The sequence below is a fragment of the Chiloscyllium plagiosum genome, chromosome 45 (genome assembly GCF_004010195.1).
Source record: "Chiloscyllium plagiosum isolate BGI_BamShark_2017 chromosome 45, ASM401019v2, whole genome shotgun sequence".
NCBI classification, from domain to species: domain Eukaryota; kingdom Metazoa; phylum Chordata; class Chondrichthyes; order Orectolobiformes; family Hemiscylliidae; genus Chiloscyllium; species Chiloscyllium plagiosum.
In genome coordinates, this window is record NC_057754.1 from 8,061,293 (window position 1) to 8,085,125 (window position 23,833).

The following is a 23,833-nucleotide window of genomic DNA, read 5'->3' on the forward strand; positions in this document are numbered from 1 at the left end:
GTAAATGTAGGGGTATGGGTGGGTTGCGCTTCGGTGGGTCGGTGTGGACTTGTTGGGCCGAAGGGCCTGTTTCCACACTGTAATCTAATCTAATCTAATCTAACGTACCTGCTTCCACTCCCTCTTCTGCCAGTGTGTTCCAGGCACTCACCACCCTCAGGGTAAAACGTTTTCCCCACACTTCACCCCGAAACCTTCCCCCTCCCACCTTGAACCTGTGCCCCCTTGGAGTTGACCTTTCCACCCTGGGAAAAAAAAAACCCTCTTGACGATCTACCCTGTCGTAATTTTGGTGATATCTAACCAGTCCCCCTCAGCCTCCGTTTTCCCAGTGAAAACAGTCTGAGTTTATCCAACTTCTCATCACTAAAACCTTGATGACCAGGCAACATTCTCTGCACCCTGCAAAGTGTGCACCTCCTTCTGCTGGTGTGGCGACCAGAACTACACGCAGTACTCCAAATGTGGCCGAACTAAGGCTTTGTAAGCTGTAACACAACTGGATGACTTTTGTATTCAATGCCTGGCCAATGAAGGTAATCGTGCTGTGGACCTTCTTGACCACCCTATCCAACTGTGTGACCACGTTCAGGGATCCGTGGACCCAGATCCCTCTGCATGCCAATGATATATATCTCGGGCGAATGGGCACGGGTGTGGGGAAAAGGAAATTTTCCCTCCCTCTGCAAATCACTGAACACTTTAGCTGGCCGTCACCATTTGTGTTCAGAACTTAGATGAAGGGGCCGAAATTGAAGCCAACAATTTTGTGTTGGAGCCGAAATTGTCGCTGACAGAGAGCAAGGTAGACAAAACAGGGGAGGGCACTGAAAGGGTGCAGTAAGTAGGCAAAGGATGAGCCAGCAGGGGGGAAAATGTGAGATTCTCTGCTCTAGTGGGAGGACTTGAAAAGCAGAATGCTATTTCGATGGAAAAGGACTGTATAAACATTGCTGTTCAGAGGGGTCTGGTATGTGAATGATATACCATGCGGTAAAGAAAATTGGAATCTTGGCCCCTGATTGCAAGTGATGGAACCGTAAGGTACAGCTCAAGGGTAATCTTGCTGAAGTGGGGATTCAGTGGCCCGGGTGAATCCTGTCAATGTGGGTTCAAATCCCAAAATGGGTGCCAGTGAAGGTTAGACTAAACTAACAAGACCTGGAATTGGAAGCTCATCCCAGTATCAGTGACCCTGGAGCTCTCACTGACTTGAGTAGAAGTCCACCTGGTTCAACAATGCCCTTGAGTGATTTATAATGAGATCACCTCATTGCTGAATGCAAAGACCAGCTGGCTGGGATGGCACGGTGGCTCAGTGGTTAACATGGCTGCCTCCCAGCACCAGGGACTCTGGTTCGATTCCAGCCTCGGGCAACTGTCTGTGTGGAGTTTGCACGCTCTCCCTGTGTCTGCGTGGGTTTCCTCTGGGTGCTCCAAGGTGTGCAGGTTAGGGTGGATTGGCCGTGCTAAACACACACACACATACACACACACACGCCATTTCAGTGAACCTGCAATGGGAAGTCAGACAAACGGGGTATTTGCCGCAAATAGAAAGGACCTGCATTTGCATAGTGCCTTTCCCTCAGCTCACACTGTCCCACAGCCTAGGAATGCCTCCTACAGCGCCGTGCAGAAACGATTGCTGACCACCTGCGCTCAGAAATGTCACAGCAATGTCACTGCAATCAGAAACTCTGCCACCACCTTCTCAGACTGTAAATGTGGCTTGGCCAACTCTTGGAAGCAATTCAAAGTGAAGCAAAACAAAGATTTGTTACTTATTTGCATAGCCACTCATTTATCCCTCTGTCAAAGTGCCTGAAGTATAAATCATATAATTACAGTTGCAGCATTTAAATGACGTTTAGCCCGGTACATGGCTAGAAAAGGTTTAGAGCGATATGGGGCCAAATGCAGACAAACTAGTCTAGTTCAGTTCAGTAAACCCAGTCAGCATGGACATGTGGGGCCGAAGAGTTTGTTACCATGCTATATGACTCAAAAAATAAAAGTCTCATCTCAGTGGTCTTCCACTACTGACTTCAGAAACTTCCTCTTAATTGACAACGACTGTAATTTCCAATGTAGGCGTTCACAAGGACAGAGCAGGTTGGCAATAGCTTATTCTGGTCAGTGGTGTTCCTGATGTTGTTGTGGCTGTCAGCAGGCAGAAATTTGTCAACTAAACATCTATTCTTCACCAGTGAAAGAGAACTGTAATGTGTTACCTACAACTATGAACTCTTGGAGTATTTCTAAGAAGGTTGCTATGACAACACCTCTGAAACAGAATCCGTGGGAAGTACCAGTCTGAATGCCCTGTACAAGGGCTGTACATATGCCAACAGTTGACTGATTGAATCTAACAAGATGTTCTGTCGGTTGATATACTCAGCAGCGGTTAGACCACAGAGTCATAAAGATGTACAGCATGGAAACAGACCCTTCGGTCCAACCCGTCCATGCTGACCAGATATCCCAACCCAGTCTAGTCCCACCTGCCAGCACCCGGCCCATATCCCTCCAAACCCTTCCTATTCATGTACCCATCCAAATGCCTTTTAAATGTTGCAATTGTACCAGCCCCCACCACTTCCTCTGGCAGCTCATTCCATACACGTACGACCCTCTGCGTGAAAATGTTGCCCCTTAGGTCTCTTTTATGTATTTCCCCTCTCACCCTAAACTGATGTCCTCTATTTCTGGACTCCCCCATCCCAGGGAAAAGACCTTGTCTATTTACCCTATCCATGCCCCACATGATTTTATAAACCTCTATAAGTTCACCCCTCAGCCTTCGCACTCCATGGAAAACAGCCCTAGCCTATTCAGCCTCTCCCTATAGCTCAAATCCTCCAACCCTGGCAACATCCTCGTAAATCTTTTCTGAACCCTTTCAAGTTTCACAACATCCTCCCGATAGGAAGGAGACCAGAATTGCATTCAATATTCCAACAGTGGCCTAACCAATGTCCTGTACAGCCGCAACATGACCTCCCAACTCCTATACTCATTGCTCTGACCAATAAAGGAAAGCATACCAAACGCCTTCTTCACTATCCTATCAACCTGCGACTCCACTTTCAAGGGACTATGAACCTGCACTCCAAGGTCTCTTTGTTCAGCAACACTCCCCAGGACTTTACCATTAAGTGTATAAGTCCTGTTCTGATTTGATTACCCAAAATGCAGCACCTCGCTTTTACCTAAATTAAACTCCATCTGCCACTCCTCAGCCCATACTTGGCCAGCCTGCATTTGGAATAAAACATCCATTGGTTAATGAGATCCCCCAGTTAGGCAGAACTGGCTGAATCATCCCAAGTGTGCTTCAGGCTGCACTGACAGCTATTTGGAGATTATTGATTGAGTTTGTTTGGGTGGCTCACTCACGTTTCCCAGATACATTAGTGCCATCCTCCATTCCTCGCCCCTTTCAGCTCAACAAAAGGAACAAACCTTATTTGGATTAACTGGGAGCCTCAATTATAAATCGTCCGTTTTGCCTTGGCCAATCGGTGGTCAACTTGTTAACCAATCAGCAGCCTTTTCTCCCACAGTCTAAATTGTGGTGACCATTTGAAATTTGGCATTCTCGTGTTCGTCCTGATGACTGCAGGATGAAGAGTTCTGGCAAAACATTTCGCAGTACGGAGGAACCGCGACTATCCGGCATTCGGTTATCCGAATGTTGGATTATCCGGCAAGACCACAACGTCCCGATGATTAGATTCCCTACAGATTCTATGCAGTGTGGAAACAGGCCCTTCGGCCCAACCAGTCCACACCACCCTCCGAAGAGCAACCCACCCCGACCCATTCCCCTCTGACTAATGCACCTAACACTACGGGCAATTGAGAATGGCCAATCCACCCTAACCTGCACATCTTTGGACTGTGGGAGGAAACTGGAGCACCCGGAGGAAACCCACGCAGATACGGGGAGAATGTACAAACTCCACACAGTCAGTTGCCCGAGGCGGGAGTTGAACCCGGGTCCCTGGTGCTGTGAGGCAGCAGTGCTAACCCACTGAGCCACCATGCTGCCCTATGCTCGGCTAATCTATGTTAACCGGCATTTGATTATCAGAATTCGATTAACCGAGTGAAATACTCCCCACCCGTGACCTTCGGATAATGGAGGTTCCTCTGTAATAATCAAGTAGACTTTAGTGGCTTTGCCAAACGAAGTTAGATGCTAAAACTTTAAGCCCAATGGAGATCTCCGCTGGCCAGTATAGAGCCGACTTGTCCTCTCCCTGGTTTCTGCAGTTCTGTTGTTCCTTTATGAGCCTTAAAAGCTTCACATTTCCGAATCTTAATGCTTGCAAAGATTGTAACCCAAAGCAAAAGAGTTGCCATAGGGGCCTTTAACCAACATCACTGCAGCGATGCTTCTCAATTTAAGCTATACATCTCCTTTACCCCTCTGCACCAAACTCCTCCAGTCACTAAATTCTTGCTGGAGAAGGTGAGGACTGCAGATGCTGGAGATCAGAGCTGAAAAATGTGTTGCTGGAAAAGCACAGCAGGTCAGGCAGCATCCAAGGAGCAGGAGAATCGACGTTTCGGGCATAAGCCCTTCTTCAGAACTAAATTCTTGCTGCCAGCTCACTGAGCTGTCACTTCACAGCAGGGCGGGAGGAACATAGGACTGGGAAGCAGGCCGTTCGGCCCTTTGAACCTGCTCTGCTCTTCATGGCTGCCATGTCGGCCTGAACGCCATGTTCTTCCTTGCCTCCCCCCCCCACCCTGTGAACTTTGACTCCCCACATCCGATAACCTTTGACTCCCCACATCCGAACCTCTACATACAAACTGGCCTTTGGTGTCAGGAAGAACCTCTACATACAAACTGGCCTGCGAGTCAGGAACACAGTTGGGAAATTGAGGTGGTGGTCATTTCTGGGCTCAGGTTCAAATCCCCACCGTGGAACGTATGTTCAGTTCATTAAATCCGGAATTGGCATCGGTGGGGGGGGGGTGTATGAAACAACCATTGATTGTCATCAAAAAACCCATCTGGTTCACTAACTCATTCATTCAAGGAATGTGTGCATCACTGGCTCAATCAGTATTTCTGACCCATCCCTGATTTCCCAGAGGGCAGTTAATTGTCAACCATACAGCTGTTGGTCTGCACCCATATGTAGGCCAGACCAGGTAAGGACAGCTGTTTCCTTCCCTGAAACTAATGGGGTTTTTTTTCCTGACAATCAGGAATGGTTTCATAGTCAACAACAGACTGTTAATTCCAGATACTTTTATTGAATTCAGGTTCCACCATTGGCCATGGCAGGATTTGAACCCTGGGTCTCCAGGCCATTCGCAGGGTCTCTCGATTAACGAGGCATCACCTCCCACAACTCGATTCAAAACCAATGTCTTAGAAGGAAGGAAGCCTCCGACCCTTACCCGGTCTGACCTAGCTTCCAGAACCACCTCCAGAGTGTGGGTGACTCTGAACTGGTAGGGTAACACTTGGAGCACAAAAGGACAATTCCTTTTGTCAGAGGCAGTAGAATGAGGGGGGTGGGGGCACGGTTATAAAGTCATACAGCACGGAAACAGACCTGTTGGTCCAACCAGTCCCACCTGCCTGTGCTTCGCCCAAATCCCTCCAACCGTTTCTCACTCGTGCACTTATCCAAACGGCTTTTAAACGTTGTGACTGCACCTGCATCCACTGCTTCCTCTGGACGTTCATTCCATGCACCATAAAAAAGTTGCCCCCCTCGTGTCTTTTAAAAACCTTTCTCCTCTCACCTTAAAAATGTAAGCCCTCGCCTTGAAATCCCCCACTCTAGGGAAAAGGCACCTACCATTCACTTTATCCGTTGCCACCTCGTGATTTTATAAACCTCTTTAAGATCACCCCTCAGCCTCCTGTGACAAATGTTTCCTCATAAAATGAGGGGTCTCCCATTTAAGACCGTGAGGAGAATCCTTTTATTCTCCCAGAGACTTCCGAATGCAGACAGTGGAGAGAGAGAGCATTGTTTGCAAAACAGAGGTAGATAGATTCTTAAGGTAGTCAAAGGTTATTTGGGGGAGTGGGGGGGAGGAGGTTAGGCACAGATACAGAGTAATTAGATCGACTGCAATCTTATCGGGTGAGTCCTAGCTACCTACTCCAGCCAGAGGCAGTTAGGGATGGACAAAAAGTGCTGGATTTGCCCCCCCACCCCGTACCCACACCCCTTGAAACCATTCTGATTGGATCGGGGATTAAGAGATGTGGAACATAGGAAGGTTAAATAGCATGGAGTTACACATCGTCCACAATCTGATTGAACAGCAGCACAGGCTGAAGGGTCGAGTGGCCTCCTCCCGTTCTGACTGCAAGCCGAGGAAATCTTGGAGATTGTTTTGCTTTCTTTACAAATTTGGACGTGAAAGCCAAGGTGGTATCATTAATGCGGCAAAAATCATAGCAGAGGAACTGTCAAGCAGCTGCAGATCTGAAGGACAAACAGCCTTATGTTGGCTCTGGGAGCAATTGCTGTTTTGTGTAAAGACAGTCTATTGCTGAGGAACAAGCTTCCAGTTGGTGCCAATGGGCACCAAGGGTGGTTCGAGAGTGCTGAGTCAGTCTAGCATTTAAGCTTATTAATACACCCCTTTAAGACTTCATGCAGCCAGCTTCTGAGCAAGGCACAGACTTATGAATACAAGTGCATTTGTTACACGAAACCAAGGGACGCTGGAAGAAAACACAAAAAAAAACATACATGCACAAGAGAATCAAGAGACTTGGCTGGGTGGTTCGCACTGCTGCCTCAAAGCGCCAGGGACCCAGGTTCGATCCCACCCTCGGGCGACTGCCTGTGTGGAGTTTGCACATTCTCCCCGTGTCTGCATGGGTTTTCTCCGGGTGCTCCGGTTTCCTCCCACAGTCCAAAAATGTGCAAGTTAGAGTGGATTGACCATGCTAAATTGTCCCACGTGCCCTGGCATGTGCAGGTTAGGGTGGATTGGCCGTGCTAAATTGCCCCATAGTGCCCAGGGACGTGCAGGTTAGGGTGGATTGTCCGTGCTAAATTGCTCCACAGTGCCCAGGGACGTGCAGGTTAGGGTGGATTGGCCGTGCTACATTGTCCCATAGTGCCCAGGGATGTGCAGGTTAGGGTGGATTGGCCGTGCTAACACTTGGGGTTAAAGGGATGAAAGAGTGAGAAGGATCCACAGAGTCCTCCCCATCTCCGTTTTAAATTCCCCTATGCCTCCTGGTCCTGGACTCTCCCACGAGGGTACTGCCCTTTTTTGGTTTGATTTATTATTGTCACGTGTGCCGAGGTACAGTGAAAAGTTTTGTTTTGTTTGCAGTACAGGTAGATCACACCATACAAAGTGCATCAGGGCGGTAGAACAGAGCGAGGAATACAATGTTATGGCTGCAGAGAAGGTGCGCAGAGAGCGAGATCAACATTAAATTTAAAATTTGAGAAATCTAATGACTGCATCTAATAGCAGCAGGGAAGGAAGCTATTCTTGAACTGGTTGGTACGCGTGTTTAAGGCTCTGATCTCTTCTGCCCAATGAAAGAGGGTGGGAGGGGTCTCTGATGATGTCGGCTGCCTTCCCGAGGCAGTGGGGAGTGTAGATGGAGTCGGTGGATGGAAGGTTGGGTTTGTGTGAGGGACTGGGCTGTGTTCACAGCTCCCTGGAGTTTCTCACGGTCCCGGGCAGAGCAGTTGCCCGTGATGCATCCGGAGAGGATGCTTTCTATGGTGGGTCTGTAAAAATTGGTAAGAGTCATGCCGAATTTCCTTAGCCTCCTGAGGAACGGGAGGCGTAGTTGTGCTTTCTTGACCGCCGCCTCAATGTGGGATGGACCAGGGCAGACAGTTGGCGGTCATCACTCCCAGGACCTCTCCCTCATCCAGCCTGCTAAAGCCCCCTCAGGATCTGAAAATGTTGACTGAGAGACCCAGTGACTGGGAGAGCCATGAGGCTGGATCAGTTGTTGCTGCTGTTTTTCACCACTGTGGCCGGCGGGGGGGGGGGGCTGAGGATTTCAATTTGGTAAAGGAACCCCAGCAACACTCGCTCAGTTCGCCCAGAGTGGTTAACTGACGCAGTGGCTTTAGTCTTTTCCTACAAATGCTGCCAATCTGCCAGACACCCCCTGTTGCCCTCAATCTCCGACGAGATTAAGTTGGTTTGTATCATTTTCCGTTCATTCCACAGTTGAAGGAGCAGAGTGGCTATCTTCACAGAGAACATTCATCATTCACGTGCGGCGACTTTAGAAGATACTGCTGATCAACACAAGCAGGAGAAGTATAGCTATCTGATGATAGATAGACAGGAATTGGATGACCTTGTGAAGGCCCTTAGCCTGTATTCTGAAAAGAAGGTCTATGCGTTTGCACAGAGGGTGAATAATCCCTCTTTGCCTTCCCATTCTGGACTCTGAAGAGGGATTTTCTTACGATTCACAGTGCGGAAGGAGGCCATTCGGCCAATCGAGTCCACAGCAGCCCTCCGAAGAGCATCCCACCGAGATCCACCCTCGTATCTTACCCCTGCATGTGACTCCAGGTCCACCGCAATATGTGGTTGACTCCCAGCTGTCCTCTCAAATGGCCCTTGCAAGCCTCTCAGTTCGAAGGGCACCGAATGACGGGGAGTAAGTGCTCTGATGCTCGTGCCCTAAGTCATTGAAGGCCACCCTGGTGTTGGCCCGAAAGGGGGCCGTCCACCCAGTGGCCAAGTTGAGCCGTCAACCAATTCAGGGTTCCCAGCTGCCTCTGTTACGTCTCGCACCTTGGCAGGTGGCTGGGGGGAGGATAGGGGATTCCCCTCACCCCCACTGATTTGTGCTCCTCGACAAGCAGCTGCCCGCATCCCCACCCCAACTGCCTCCTCCACCCCGGGGGGTGGGGGGTAGGTTTCGAGAGCACACCCCCAGAGCTCCTCCTGCACTGTGTCAACTCCTTGACAAGGACGCCTCCGCGTTCACCCCAGAACGGTCTGTACGACTCCTGTGCCAAGGTGGCATTGGCACTTTGAATCTTTTCTGTATTGCTGCCCCCCCCCCCCCCACTTCCAACCTCTTTCTCAGGTGCAGTTTGAATTCGGGGGAGGGGTCGCTCTTGCAGCCTTCAGGGAACTGAGATGAGCCTCCTGTCATTCGAGTATTGCCGATGGGGAAACTGCAGAACAACCAAATGAATTATAGGCTCCATTGTACACGATATGGATCATTTCTTTCAACTTAGGCTTCTCGCAGTTAATGGACTTTATTTTAGTGCGAGTCATGTTGTTCTGTTGAACAACTACTGACTCTGAAAGCATGTTTTTACAGCAATAGTGCTGTGTTTTATCATTTAGATTGTTACACGTAATCGCTGCAGTTTGAGTGGAAGGCAGACATTCCGCGAATTCTCCCTTTCTGTTACGTTCCCGCGGGAAGTTCAATTCCTCGAGGTGGTTGGTCTCCCGTCCCCCTGTCTCTTCTACTCGAGCTCGAAAACTGGAACTTAAGGAACGCCGTCGGGATACGCGATTCTCCGAGTCTTCCGCAGGCCGCGCCCCAGCCCTGATTGGCACCCCGGAGGGCAGTGCAGGGACAGCCAGATTGCTGTGGGCCTGGAGTTACGTGCAAGCCCAGGCTGGGTAAGGACAGCAGACCGCTCTCCCCGAGGGGCATTTGTGGACCAGCCGCGTTTTACTGCGCCAATCGATGATGGTCTCCATTGGTTAGGCCCGTCTTCCCCTTCCTGTTTTATGACCTGAATTGAGGTTCCACCATCTGCTGTGGCTGGGGTTAAATCCTTGTCCCTGCATTAGACACTAGCCTCCAGGCAGGAGTGCCTGAGACCAGATGGAACTAGTGAACGATTTGGGTGAAGGAATCCAATGCACTATCTCCAAGTTTGTAGGCAGCACTAAGATGGGTGGCAATGTGTGCAGTGAGGAGGATGCAGGGTGACTTGGACAGGCTGGCTGAGTGGGCAAATGCAATATAATATGGACAAACGTCACAAAGACAGGAAGGTTGATTATTTTCTGAATGCCGGCAGTTCAGGGAAAGGTGAGGTGCGACGTGACCTGGGTGTGGTGGTGGACCAGTCGCTGAAGGTTGGGCATACAGGTACAGCAGGTAGTGAGGAAAGCTAAGAGCACACTGGCCTGCGGAGCCAGAGGATTTGAGTTATCAGAGTAGGGATGTCTTGCTGCAGTTATACACAGCCTTGGTGAGGCCACACCTTGAGTATTGTGTGCAGTTTTGGTCTCCTACTCTGAGGAAGGACAGTCTCGCTGTTGAGGGGGCTGTCTCACACAGGCATATCAAATCCTGGTGGGACTGGACAGGTTAGATGTGGGAAGTCCAGAACTAGGGGGCGGGGGGTGCGATCACAGTCGAAGGATGAGGAGTAAACTATCAGGACTGAGATGAGGAAGAGTTTCTTCACTCCCGAGTGTCGTGAACCTGTGGAATTCTCTCCCACAGAAAGCACTTTGGGCCAGTTCATTGGCCCTTACCCCCTCTGGGCTGATTTAAAAACACCGAGACCTTGGTCTCAACTCTGCCCTCTGCAACTGGATCCTCAGCTTCCTGACCCACGGACCGCAACCAGTGAAGATACGCAACTGCACCCCCTCCACAATAACACTGGAGCCCCTCAAGGATGCGCCCTCAGTCCCCTACTGTACTCCCTGTACCCCCACGACAGGGCTGAGGCCGTCAAGCATTGCCCGTCCCTTGAACCGAGTGTCTCGGCCAGGGCAGTTGAGAGTGAAATGCATCCCTGTGGGTCAGGAGTCACATTTAGTCCGAACCAAGTAAGGACGACAGATTTCCAGATGCTGGCGACAATGTTGCCAGTGCCTCACCAGATGTTGACACAAGTGTTGCCAGGGACACACCAGATGTTGAAGACAGTGTTGCAAGCGATACAGCAGATGTTAATGAAAACGTTGCCAAGGACACACCAAATGTTGACAGAAGTGTTGCCAGAGATGCACCAGGTCTTGAAGACAGTGTTGCAAGCGACACATCAGATGATGGTGACAGTGTTGCCAAGGGCATGGCAGATGTTGGGCGCAATGTTGCCAGGGACGCATGAGAGGTTGGCAAACGCGTTGCCAGGGGCATACCAGATGTTCACAGCAATGTTGCCAGGGACACGTGAGATGTTGGTGACTGTGTTACCAGGGGCTCACCAGACATTCGCAGAAATGTTACTCGGGATAGACCAGTCGTTGGCGAAAATGGTGCCAGGGACACACCCAGATGTTGGTGAAAATGTTGCCACAGACACATCAGATGATGGCGAAGATGTTGCCAGGGGCATACCAGATGTTGCGAGCACAAACCCGCGGTGATGGGTGGGGGGTATTTTCAAATCTTCCTGTTCAGAAATGTGACTGTGCACCTTTGGAATAGGTGAGGCTTGAGATCCCTGTCTCCTGATTCACAGGTAGGGACGGTATCACTGTGCTCCAAGAGCCCTACTTGACACACAGAGAGTCGGGGAAGTGGGGAATAACTGGTGATCACTGTGGGACTCTCCAGGAGGCTGGAATACCGCAGAGAAAAGTGGAGGTGTTGGCTGCAGAGAGGATTCTGTGTGATGATTGTGCAGGGTGTGGGAGCTTTGGCTTGTTGGGCCTAGAAGAAATTGACCTCTTGGCCTGCAAGTAGTACTCTGAATTCCCTCACTTCTCACCTCAATGACCTGCGAGATTTCCAGAACGTTGGAACTGCTCAGGCTGACCCACATGAAGCAAGCAGCATCACAGCACACAAAGTTCAGATTTGAGTGTTGAACATTTTAACTTCTCACTGAAACAAGCCCGAACCAGCCATTACTGAGTTTAAGATTTCCCCAAATAGCTTTAATGAAAGAAACATCTCGAATATAGTGGGTATGAATTTTACACAGGGAATTGATGAAACCATAACTCAAATATTCGAGGATTTTGACCTTATTTACAGAAGGATTTCAAAGTGGAGGTTTGCTGGATTGATATGTATAATCAGTGAATCAGAGAATCCCTACACTGCACAGAGAGGACATTCGACCCATTGGGTTTGCACTGACCCTCCGAAGAATCATAGAACCACACAGCATGGAAACAGACCCCTCAGTCGAACCAGTACTCCCACCATTTTCCCAAACTAAGCTAATCCCATCTGCCTGGGCTTGGCCCATATCTCTCTAAACCTTTCCTCTTCATGTACTTATCCAAATGTCTTTTAAGCATAGTAACTATGGCTGCATCCACCCCTTTCTCTGGCGGTTCATTCCACACACAATCTACCCTCTGTGTAAAAAAGTTGTCCCTCGTGTCTTTTTAAAATCTTCCTTCTCTCACTTTAAAAATATGCCCTGTCATCTTAAAATCCCCAAGCCTGGGGAAAAGACCCCTGCCATTCATGTTATCTATACTCCTCATGATGTTATAAACCTGTATAAGGTCACCCCTCAACCTCTTACGTTCCAGTGGGAAAAGTCCCCAGCTTATCCAACCTCTCCTTATAATCCAAACGCTCCATTCCATGCAACATCCTGGTAAATCTCTTCTGAACCTCCCCAGCTTAATAATATCCTTCCTTTCCATTCCCGATGAAGAACTTAAGCTCGAAATGTTGACTGTCCTGCTCCTCAGATGCTGCCTGACCTGATGTGCTTTTCCAGCGCCACACTCTTCAACTCTAATCTGCAGTCCTCACTCTCTCCTAACATCCTTCCTATAGCCAGGCAACCAGAACAGGACACAGTATTACAGAAGAGACCTCACCAATATCCTGTACTTAAAGGTCTGACCATTGAAGGCAAGCATGCAAAACGCCTTCTTAACCAGAGAATTATGTACATGAACCCCTTGGTCTCCCTGTTCGACAAAGTTACCCCGGGCCCTATCAGTAATTGTATAAGTCCTGCCCTTGTTGGGTTTACCAAAATGTAATACCTTGTGTTTCTTCCAACTTAAACTCCATCTGCCACTCCCCAGCCCTTTGACCCAGTTGACCAAGATCCCTTAGATAACCTTTTTCAGTGTCCACTAAACCACCAATCTTGGTGTCATTCTCAGCTGGGTTCTCATCTAAATCATTGATGTAAATGTCAAGCAAAAGGGCACCAATCCCCGAACATCCCACCCAAGAACAATTCGAAGGTAGAGGAGAAAAAATTCTTGCGAGGCAAGTGGGTCAAAGGGCATGTGGAATTTGAAATGCAAACAGATTAGCCTTGATGTTATAGAACAGCGGAGCAGGCTGGAGGGGCTGAACGGCCTCCTTCAGCCCATCATTGCTGTGTTTGTATTTCACTTGTACTTCTGAACTCAGCGGAACACACCTGAAAATGGGCTGCTTGCTCCAATAAAAACAAAACACTGCGGATGGCAGAAGTCTGAAACACGCAGCTTGCTGGAGAAACTCTACAGGTCCTGCAGCACCTCTGGTCAGAGGAAGAGAAACAGAGTTAACGTTTGAGTCCAGTGACCCGTCCTCATAGCTCGAGTGGAAGGTTTCGGATGATGGGTTGCTGGCCGAGAAACCTTAACCCTGTTTCACTCCCTCTCTCTCTGCAGACGGTGCCAGAGCTGCCGAGTTTCACCAGCACCTTCTGTACTCGTGACGAAACGGAAATGGAAACGGTGGAGAGTGGGAACGGTTAAATGGCAAAGCCGTGAGGGATCAAAAGACAAAGGGTGCAGGAATAGCTCTTTGAACGAACACAGTATTGGGTCCAGCGCGGATTTGACAACAGAATAATGAACAGCAAAAACATGTAAATCAGACCAGCACTTGTCAACTCAACAGAGGGAGAATAGGTGAACGGGCATTGAGTCAGGTTAATCAGAAAACTGTACTGGAAGCTAAGGTGTAGGTGGTTTGATCCTTGCAATTGGAACTGGCCTGGGTGGAAGGCAGTAAAATGCGACTGAGTTTGATTACTGTATGACCATTCATGGCAGAGATATGGCGTACTTGTAACATGTGCTTGTTCAGTAGTCAGACTAAGTAAGACTTTAGTTTATTGGAATGGGATATGAATTATTAGTCTGCTTCACTGCAGTGAAAGAGCAAGGGGGTGCGCAGATATTGTAACTTTCACCTGCTTCTGGAGAATGGGCTTTGACATGGTAAATCACAAACCCAGACCCCCCCTTTGTGGACTGACTTTGTGACAGTCCTGCTCCTTGCAGCAAATCCAGGGAAAACAGCATCATTTCCATTTTGTTTTGTCCCTTTTGCACACCCGCGTGGGGGTGGTAAAACTGCCATGATCTCTGAAAGCCCACACCCTATACCATCATTTCATTCCAGACACAGCCCATCACACACGTCCTCCCAGGATGCACCTGCACAAGGGTGAAGGTGGCCTTTTGAAGGTGGTCAACGTTGAGTTTAGGCAGTCGCTGTTCGGGGGACGCTCACCTCATTTGGTGGAGAACATTTTCTCATTTCTGAAACGGCTCATTCGCAGCAGCCTGGTATGGCTCAGTGGCTTACTGCGGTGAAGTGCCGACAGTCCAAAGGCGGTGCAGGTTACGGTGGATTGGCCGTGCTAAATTGAGGTGACACGGTGGCACAGTGGTTAGCACTGCTGCCTCACGGCGCCAGGGACCCAGGTTCGATTCCAGAATTGGGTGACTGTCTGTGTGGAGTTTGCACGTTCTCCCCGTGTCTGCGTTGGTTTGCTCCGGTTTCCTTCCACAGTCCAGGGATGTGCAGGTCAGGGTGGACTGGCCGTGCTAAATTGCCCCATAGTGCCCAGGGATGTGCAGGTCAGGGTGGACTGGCCGTGCTAAATTGCCCCATAGTGCCCAGGGACTGGAGTTTGCACATTCTCCCCGTGTCTGCGTGGGTTTCCTCCAGTTTCCTCCCACAATCCAAAGATGTGCAGGTTAGGGTGGATTGGGCGTGCTAAATTGTCCCATAGTGCCCAGGGATGTGCAGGTTAGGGTGGATTGGCTGTGCTAAATTGTCCCATAGTGCCCAGGGATGTGCAGGTTTAGGGTGCATTTGCCGTGCTAAATTGTCCCATAGTGCCCAGGGGTGTGCAGGTTAGGGTGGATTGGCCGTGCTAAATTGCCCCATTGTTCAGGGGTGTGTAGGTAAGGGTGGATTATTCAGGGGTAAATATAGAGTGATAGGGTAGGGTAATGGGTCTGGGTGGGTGACACCTCAGAGGGTTGGGATTGTAATTATTAATTCTTCTAAATTGCCCCATAGTGTCCAGGCATGTGCAGGCTGGGTGGATTAGATACTAAACCTGGGGTTGGGTGTGTTAAAGGGTCTTGGTGGGATGCTTTTTGGAGAGTCAGTGGAGACTGGATGGGCTGAATGGCCTCTTTCTGCACTCTGAGATTCAATGGGCCATAAGGGGAGACCTTGTTCAGTGCTGCCTTGTCTGGTGTTTGGTGAAACTGGAAGTCTCGATGGGTGGCGGGAAGGTTTGTGTTTCCCGTCCGGCATTGGCTTTAGTCTAGCCCCCACAAACTCCACAGAGCAGCTTCAACTCCAGACTGATGGGATGGGGGTCCGAAACCGATGTTGTTTACACCCTGCTTCCCTTCAAACCTCCAATAGGTAGCACTTTCAGGTGGGGCACGGACCCCCCTCCCCCAGTGCTGGCCTTCCCCACTTCATCAACACCCTGTCAAGCCCCTCCCTAACTCCCCTCGGGCCCTGCCCATGGAGGGAGTCAGAGGGGCATTGGTGCCACTGTGAGTTATGGTGACGGAGCTGCGCGCAGTGGGGGGATTTGGGGGGGAAGGTTGACGGGGAGGTGAGGGGTGGAGGGGAAGGCTTGGAGGTCTGGGTGGGGTTAGCGGCACCACACCCGTGCGCGTGGATTTGAACCCTGTTCGCTCCCTCTCCCGTATCCCGCAGGTCTTCCGCAGCGGAGAAGGGATGGGAATCCGCTTGGACACCGCCTCAGCCTTCCAGGGAGCGCTGATCTCGCCGCACTACGACTCGCTGCTGGTCAAGGTGATCGCCCACGGCAAGGACCACCCCACCGCCGCGTCCAAGCTGAATCGAGCCCTGGCCGAGTTCCGGATCCGGGGGGTCAAGGTAAGGTGCTGCTGTGCGGCCACCATTTTGTTTGGAGTTTATGGTTACTGAGTGTACTGTGGTGTTGCTGAGCTGCAGGCTCAGCTCCTTTTCCAAAGGCCTATCGATCAGTGTCTCCAGGCACCCGGAGCTGACAATGACCAGTGTACTTGCCTCATGTCTCTCTCATAATGGCGGACTCTTGTGCATTGGACAGGGGGCTGTTGTCTTAAGAGAATTCACCTCATAGAAATCGAACTGCTGTCGGTGAGAGATTACGAGCATTGGTCGCGGCGGGAATGTTTGCGCGGTCAGTGATGGATTGTAAAACGAGGAGGGGAGTGACACAGGCGAGCAGAATTCCGATGGAGCGTTGTGATTGCAATGAGAATCCGGATTATGTGCAAGGAATGGTGCCTGTAGACTGACCGTGGCGGACAGTGGGTGGCAGTGGCATTGTGGGAGACAGATCAAAACAGAGTAATGATGGGGGATGTTTCCTTTCATTGAAGAGGAACCTGAACTGGGAGTTGTGGTTCCAAAAGCTCCCGTTTTCCGATATGGATGAGAATTTCAGTCTCCCGGACATTCGTCCGTGTGTGGAGCACTCTGTCAGCGTGTGGCATATTGTTGAAATGACGCAGAGCTGTAAACTGATTGGCAAGGCAGGGCTGAGGTCATAACCATCTCACCGAGGGGGCAGAGCGGGCAGGAAAGCCACAGCTCTAAGGCCCCTCTGTGCCTAAGGAGCAGCGAAAGAGCTGAGCTGGATGATTTTGGGGTCTCTCAACATGGTCATGCATACAGGGTATTTGCCACTGAGCCACGACCCCCCTGCCCCGTGTGCTTTTGGTAACATTGGCATCCTCAACGCCTGTTGAACGGTAAGCCAGTTTCTTGGAGACAGCTCATTTTGTGAGGGGCCGCGTTTAAGCCATGAACCACAGGTGTCAGTGATCGTTCACTGAGGGAGGTGTGGTGGCAACATCCCTCCCCGGTTTCTGTTTCTCCCGTACTGGCTTAGTCCCACCTGGGCGGAACTGTGTCACCTCATTTCAGCAGCTGTAGGATTTGGCTTCAAGTGGAGATCAGTCGTGGATGTGAGTAAATGCGTCATTAATGTCAATATTTAGATCGATTGACTATTTACTGATCCGTTTGCAATGATATAACTTCTGCGGGGAGTCAGTAAGCAGTTAAGAACTGCTGTTGGTGAGGAAAAAGCTGCATGTTAGTGTAGCTTTATTGGCTGTGACGGGAAAGTTTGCGTTGGGCTGATGGACTGCAGACAGAAATGACACAGTGAGAGGACGCTGATCACATCCTTGTCTATGAGTGTACGCTGCTGATAGCACCCTCCCTACAAGATGACAGGCTCGTTTCTGCTAGTCTGTCTCCCTCCCCTCTTCTTTCAGACAGTTAAACAAACCTCTGTTCTGCTTTGGAGTGCCTTTTCGCAAGACCGGGAGACTTACCCACTCAGCCAGAACCAGGTGCCAACTTGTCCATGTTAAAGTAAACCCCTCTCCCCGACACAGCGCAGTTTCCAGGCATACTTTCCCAAAGGGGGTACAGCAGCTGCCCTGGCTACTAGCTAAAGTGGTCTAAGAGGATCATCTGGACACTCCCTGTTCTGAGCGTCCTCCCCTAACTCCGCAGGCCTCAGTAGTCTTGGTTTAACCCCCGAGACAGTGACAATGACAGCCATGATTTCCACCATTGGACGTTCATTTGAGTTTCTCTGAAGCGTGCAGGGTCAGCATAACAGCTTGCAGTAAATGGAGGAAAATTGATGGACAGAGAGATCTGGGGGTTCAAGCCCATTGTTCCCCGAAGGTGGCAACGCAGGTCGATAAACTGGTCAAGAAGGCATACGGCATGCTTTCCTTCATCGGAAGGGGTACTGAGTACAAGAGTTGGCAGCTGATGTTACCGTTGTGGGCGGAGGTGGGTACTGCAGATGCTGGAGATTAGAGTCAAGATTAGAGTGGTGCTGGAAAAGTACAGCAGGTCAGGCAGCATCCGAGGAGCAGGAAAAATCGACATTTCGGGCAAAAGCCCTTCATCATTCCTGACCTGCTGTGCTTTTCCAGCACCACTATGCTCTCTCATCCTTCTGACCTCCACCCTGTACAGACCCAGAGTCCTCATATGACAAGCTGTTCATCCCTGGGATCGTTCTTGTAAACCTCCTGTGGACCTACTCCCAGGCCAGATCCTCCCATGGATATGGGCCCCAGAACTTCTCTCAGTTTCCAGTGTCTCCTTCTCCGGCCTTGTGTTGGTGGAAGCCACTGTGTGCAGCTGAGAGATAACAAAAGCCTGAGAAAGGACGGAGAAAGGGGGAGTTGGGGTGCGTACCAAAGACGAGGGGAGTCAGTTCATGGGGAGAGACGGGAAAGTGTCAGCGTCTGGCTAAGCAGGCTGTCCGATTTGCTAATCTTTTGTTACGTTACATACTTTCTCACACAGCGGGCGGTGAGGGTTTTGAATAACTCCTTCCCCACGAAGCGGCAGGTTCAGGGAAGGGGAGGAGATGGTTGCCGGCAGTTCCCCTTCGGGGGTCCCTTGGCAGGTGGATGTGCACGCGGGTCGGAGCACGACAGCATAAAGTGGCCATTCGTAAGGACAGGAACTGTTTGATTGTCACGTCTTTTAAAACTTGGCCCGTGCTGGGTCGCGATTGCATGTATGCGTGTCCGTAAGTCAAACACTAATGATTCAGGGGCCCCCTTTATTTGAAAAGGTAAAAGATAGGAGCTAGAGTAGGCCATTCGGCCCCCTTGAGCCTGCTTTGGTGTTCAGCAGGACCATGATCCAGGAAGAACACGCAAGATCTACAACCACAAGGAGGCGAGTGGCTGTCCAAGCAGTGGGCCGAATGGCCTCCTGCTGCCAGAAGCAGTTCTGTAACAGTCGGCCGAATGGCCTCCTGCTGCCAGAAGCAGTTCTGTAACAGTGGGCCGAATGGCCTCCTGCTGTTCAGTAACAGTTCAGTGACAGTGGGCCGAATGGCCTCCTGCTGCCAGAAGCAGTTCTGTGGCAGTGGGCTGAATGGCCTCCTACTGTTCAGTAACAGTTCTGTGGCAGTGGGCCGAATGGCCTCCTGCTGTTCGGTAACAGTTCTGTGACAGTGGGCCGAATGGCCTCCTGCTGCCAGAAGCAGTTCTGTGGCAGTGGGCTGAATGGCCTCCCACTGTTCAGTAACAGTTCTGTGGCAGTGGGCCGAATGGCCTCCTGCTGTTCAGGAACAGTTTCAGTGATTTCCCACACGGAGGAGAGACCACAAGAGAAGTGGAGAACCCAGCTCTGAAATGAATTGGCCGAGTGACCCAGAGGTGGGGATGCCAAGGGGGGACATGTTTTCAGGGAAGGGGTGTGTGTGTAAGGGTGAAGGACTCTTCCAAAAGTGCTGGAACAGGCAGGACAGACTGCACCCCATCCTTTCTGCGTTTCACGTTTACTGTACTCCCAAGTGTCAGAGTTTTAAAACGCACTCCTGAATCTGCACTGCGATGTGTTTTCCATTACACGTCACCGAACCTGGAAGTGGAACTGGAGGAATGTAGCTGCAAAGTCATCTGTAATTTCACGCTTCTGGATTCAGACCCACTGTCGCTTGCACCGAACGTTTACAAAAATCCTGACCGAGACGTTCTGGCTGGTCTCCTGGACTCAATCCGTCTGGCAGTCCCTGGAGCAATGGTTTCTCTCTCTCTCTCTGACTGACTGAATGCAAGCATCTACTGTGAACGCAGTGCCTTGTGTCCCCTCGTGAAACAGAGCCAAGGTGGGGTTAGGGGTGTGGTGTGGGCACTGAACCCTCTCCTGGCCCTGACAGAATGTCAGTGCAGGGCAGGAGACCTTACCTGGGCAGTTTCCAGCCCGATGCGGCACTGGCAAAGCTCAGCTGAACCTCCAGCTAGTTCCGGAGCTCCCTCCACTCTCTTACACTGCCACTGGGAACGTTGAAGGAACATGTCCGACCAGTGGGATGTTTCCCCTTGCTGTGGGAGAGAGGAGGGGAGCCTGCTGGGGATGGGTCCCAGATGGAGGTGAGAAGGATTGTGTTTCGTTCTCAGATTGCTGTGTCTCTTTGGAAATCTCCTCCCCGGCAAAGGTGAGGGTCATTGAAGATTTTTCCCAGGGCCGGGGGAGTCCAGGGCATAGGTTTAGGGTGAGAGGGGAAAGATATAAAAGAGACCTAAGGGGCAACTTTTTCACCCAGAGGGTGGTACGTGTATGGAACGAGCTGCCAGAGGATGTGGTGGAGGCTGGTACAACTACAACATTTAAGAGGCATTTGGATGGGTATATGAATAGGAAGGGTTTGGAGGGATATGGGCCGGGTGCTGGCAGGTGGGACTAGATTGAGTTGGGATATCTGGTCAGCATGGACGGGTTGGACCGAAGGGCCTGTTTCCGTCCTGTACATCTTTATGACTCTATTTTATTTGAGGCTGGAATTGACAGGTTCTTGACTAACAAGGGGGTCGAAGGTTGTCGGGGGCTTGGGAAGATGGCCACAATCTCGGACCGAACAGGAGAGCAGGGTAAATGACCCGATTGGTCAACTTCTGCTCCTAATTTGTATGTATGGTTGTGCAAGCACACATCCGTGTTGGATTATGATTTGGAGATGCCGGTGTTGGACCGGGGTGTACAAAGTTAAAAATCACACAGCACCAGGTTATAGTCCAACAGGTTTAATTGGAAGCACTAGCTTTCGGAGCGACGCTCCTTCATCAGGTGGTTGTCTGATGATGAAGGAACCACATGATGAAGGAGCGATGCTCCAAAAGCTAGTGCTTCCAATTAAACCTGTTGGACTATAACCTGGTGTTGTGCGATTTTTTTTTAAGCTTAATGTTGGATTATAGAAGATTGAGGGGGGAACCATATTGAAACGTACAGGCGGCTTGAGAGGGTAGATACAGAGAGGTTGTTTCCCCTTGTGGGAGCGTGTAGGACCAGAGGGCATCATCTCAGGATAAGGCCCTGCCCATTGAAGACAGAGATTAGATTAGATTCCCTTCAGTGTGGAAACAGGCCCTTCGGCCCAACCAGTCCACACCGACCCTCTGAAGAGTAACCCACCCACCTCTGACTAATGCACCTAACACTATGTGCAATTTTACCATGGCCAATTCACCTGACCCACACATCTTTGGACTGTGGGAGGAAACCGGAGCACTCGGAGGAAACCCATGAGGAGGAACTTCTTTGTTCTTAGGGAATCCGTGACAGTACATACCATGGTTGTGAAGGGTATTCATGGCTGAGAAACAGACACACCGTTAATCTGTAAGGTAATGCAGGGGGATAGACAGGAAAGTGAACCATTGGGGAGCATTAGAGATGAGGATTATCAGGTCAGCCACAAGCTCACTGAATAGCAGCTTTGATGGGCTGAATGGCCTACGTCCAATGCTGCTTTGTTTGGCTTTGCTGTACCCAGTGCCCCTGGCCATTTCTTGAAATACTGTGGAGTGAATCGACTTGGCTGAGAACACATCTGTGGTGCTGAGGACCTGAGGGGGAAACTGAGATTGGATCGTGCGTTGGGCATTTCTGGCTGAAGGTTGGTTCCAGATGCCTTTTGCTCTGGGCTCCCCCATCGCCGAATACTTGAGGAGCCTCCTGCCACTGTTAACAGTTTAATTGCCCACCACTGTTTATAACTGGATGTGTCCGGGCACGAATCAATTTGATTCCGGTCGACAGAGGACAGTTTTTAAAAGATGATTAGTTAAATTGCTCGGTCTTTAGTTGCCTGCTGGATATTAAGCTGTGAATAAGCACTTGGGGAACTGGGTTATTCCTGTTGTGCCAAACAAAGTCATGATTTACGGATGTTAGTGCTGGTTGCTTGCCACAAGCAGCATGAAGTGGAAGGGAAATCAAAACAAAAGAATGGATTATTAATTATTTGCGACAACAAAAAGAAACAGCTTAGTCTTGTGCCTCACAATAGTCAAGTCGAAAGGTAAACTGAGGCATGAGGGTGCGTTGCAGGAGCAGACGAGTTGAGGTGAGGTGGAGCTTGCTGAGCTGATTGGGAACACACCGAGAGCACACAGGACGCGAGGATGGAGAGAGAGCATTGGCGAGCGTGTGGGTGTGCTGAATGCAGTCAGCCCCCCCCGCCTGGTGCCACCTTCACCCCGGGCTGCTCGTGCACTGCTTAGGAGAACGAGAGGTGATTTACCGAAACGCACAAGGTCCTGAGGCGGGGTGTTGGTTGAGTTGACCTTTTCCCCTTGGTGGGATGGACCGGAACCAGGGGGGGCACGGTTTCAAAATAAGTGGCCTCCCATTTAACAGGGAGAGGAGAGGGAGTTTTTTTTCTTCTTAAAGAGGCCTTTGGAACTCTCTTTCCCAGAGACCGGTGGTGAGGTATTGTTTAAAGATAGATTATTGACGAACAAGGGGGGGGGTCAAAGGTTATTGGCATGGCTGGACCTGGTAGGGTTGGCAGGAAGATGGAGTTGAAGCCACAGTCAGATAAATCCATCGAAGAGCACAGCAGGCCCAAGGAACTGATTGGCCTCCGCGTGTCCCTACGCTTGTACGACTGACTGCAGGGTGGGCACCTCAGGTGCCAGTCTTGCCCCAATGCTGGCGTTTTCCGGCCTAAGCGCAGCACAGGATGGGAACGGGATGTGGAGCTCCTTGCTCTGGATAGACTGAGCTGTCCTTTCCATATGGCTCACAGATCAGAGCAAACCCAAGGTGCCAGGACTCCCTTCCTGAGAAAGATCAGAGGGAGCTTCGACCACGATTCCGACGGATTGATGGAAGGCCTGGGGGCAGGGTAGCCGTAGAGGGGGGGACCAGTTTAATTCCGCACTTTAACTGAACTCGGAGGTGCTGCCTGAGAGGGCAGCAGTTAAAATCAGAAATGGAATGAGAAAAGGAAAGAGTATTTCCCAAGAGTCGGGGGGTGGTTTTGGGTTAGTGGGGATATTTGCGTGTCTCTTTCAAAGAGCCAGTGTAAACAGAACACACTGTAATGCCAACTTTCTGAACTGCACGACTCAATCATTGTATTTGACTTTCACTCTCATCAGCTCTCCCCCCCTGAATCCCACGGGCTTGGAATAGCAGAATTTACCATGGAGCAAAATGTTCAGCCCATCATGCCTGTCCTGGTTCTATCCCCTAGTGCCAGTCTCCTGTCTTTTCCCCCATATCCCTGCACACTATTCCTACCCAAATGATCATCTAATGCCCTTTCGTGTGCCCTGCCTTTGCATTAGAACGAACAGTGTACTGTACATCATCCCATCTCGTATCAGTAGAGCTAAACCAGAGAACTGATTAAAAATCAAGTTGCAGCTTCATGTTAATTTCCAAAACCTCTGCGGCCCGATTCAAGAATAGGGCATGAAAGGGTGGACTTGGTGCTGGGTACTTTGGTTAAATGTTGCATCAATGCAAGTACCACAGCTGTGTTTTTCTAAGAAAGGGATAAGCAAATGCAGATTTAATGCTGTGTAGGATGTGCAATTCCAAACCTGACTGTTTTGATTTTCAGGCTAATGGGCTGTGCAAACCACATTGCAACCCAGGCCCGGTTGGTTGCAAGGATTATCCTCAGAGGTATTTTGTGTTTAATGGCCTGTTCAGGAATTTTTAGTGGGTCCCAGGCTATGTATGCAGCCACTGGAAGCTGCAACAGTTCATTCATAGTTTATGAAGGTGCTTTTCGTCAGAGAGTGAGGAGTGGCCTCTGTTGTGGTGTGTGTGTGTGTGTGTGTGTGTGTGTGTGTGTGTGTGTGTGTGTGTGTGTGTGTGTGTGTGTGTGTG

The 23,833-nt window shown here is 50.3% G+C and overlaps 1 protein-coding gene across 5 annotated transcripts in view; it reads left to right on the forward strand.

The window, feature by feature from the left end:
• LOC122543886 (pyruvate carboxylase, mitochondrial-like) overlaps nucleotides 1–23,833 on the forward strand; it is a 567,831-nt gene that overhangs the window by 274,456 nt on the left and 269,542 nt on the right. For all 5 annotated transcript variants that reach the window (XM_043682747.1, XM_043682746.1, XM_043682749.1 and 2 more), the window contains one exon: nucleotides 15,863–16,045. In XM_043682747.1, coding sequence (XP_043538682.1) covers nucleotides 15,863–16,045 — 183 coding nt within the window. The remainder of the gene's footprint in view (nucleotides 1–15,862; nucleotides 16,046–23,833) is intronic.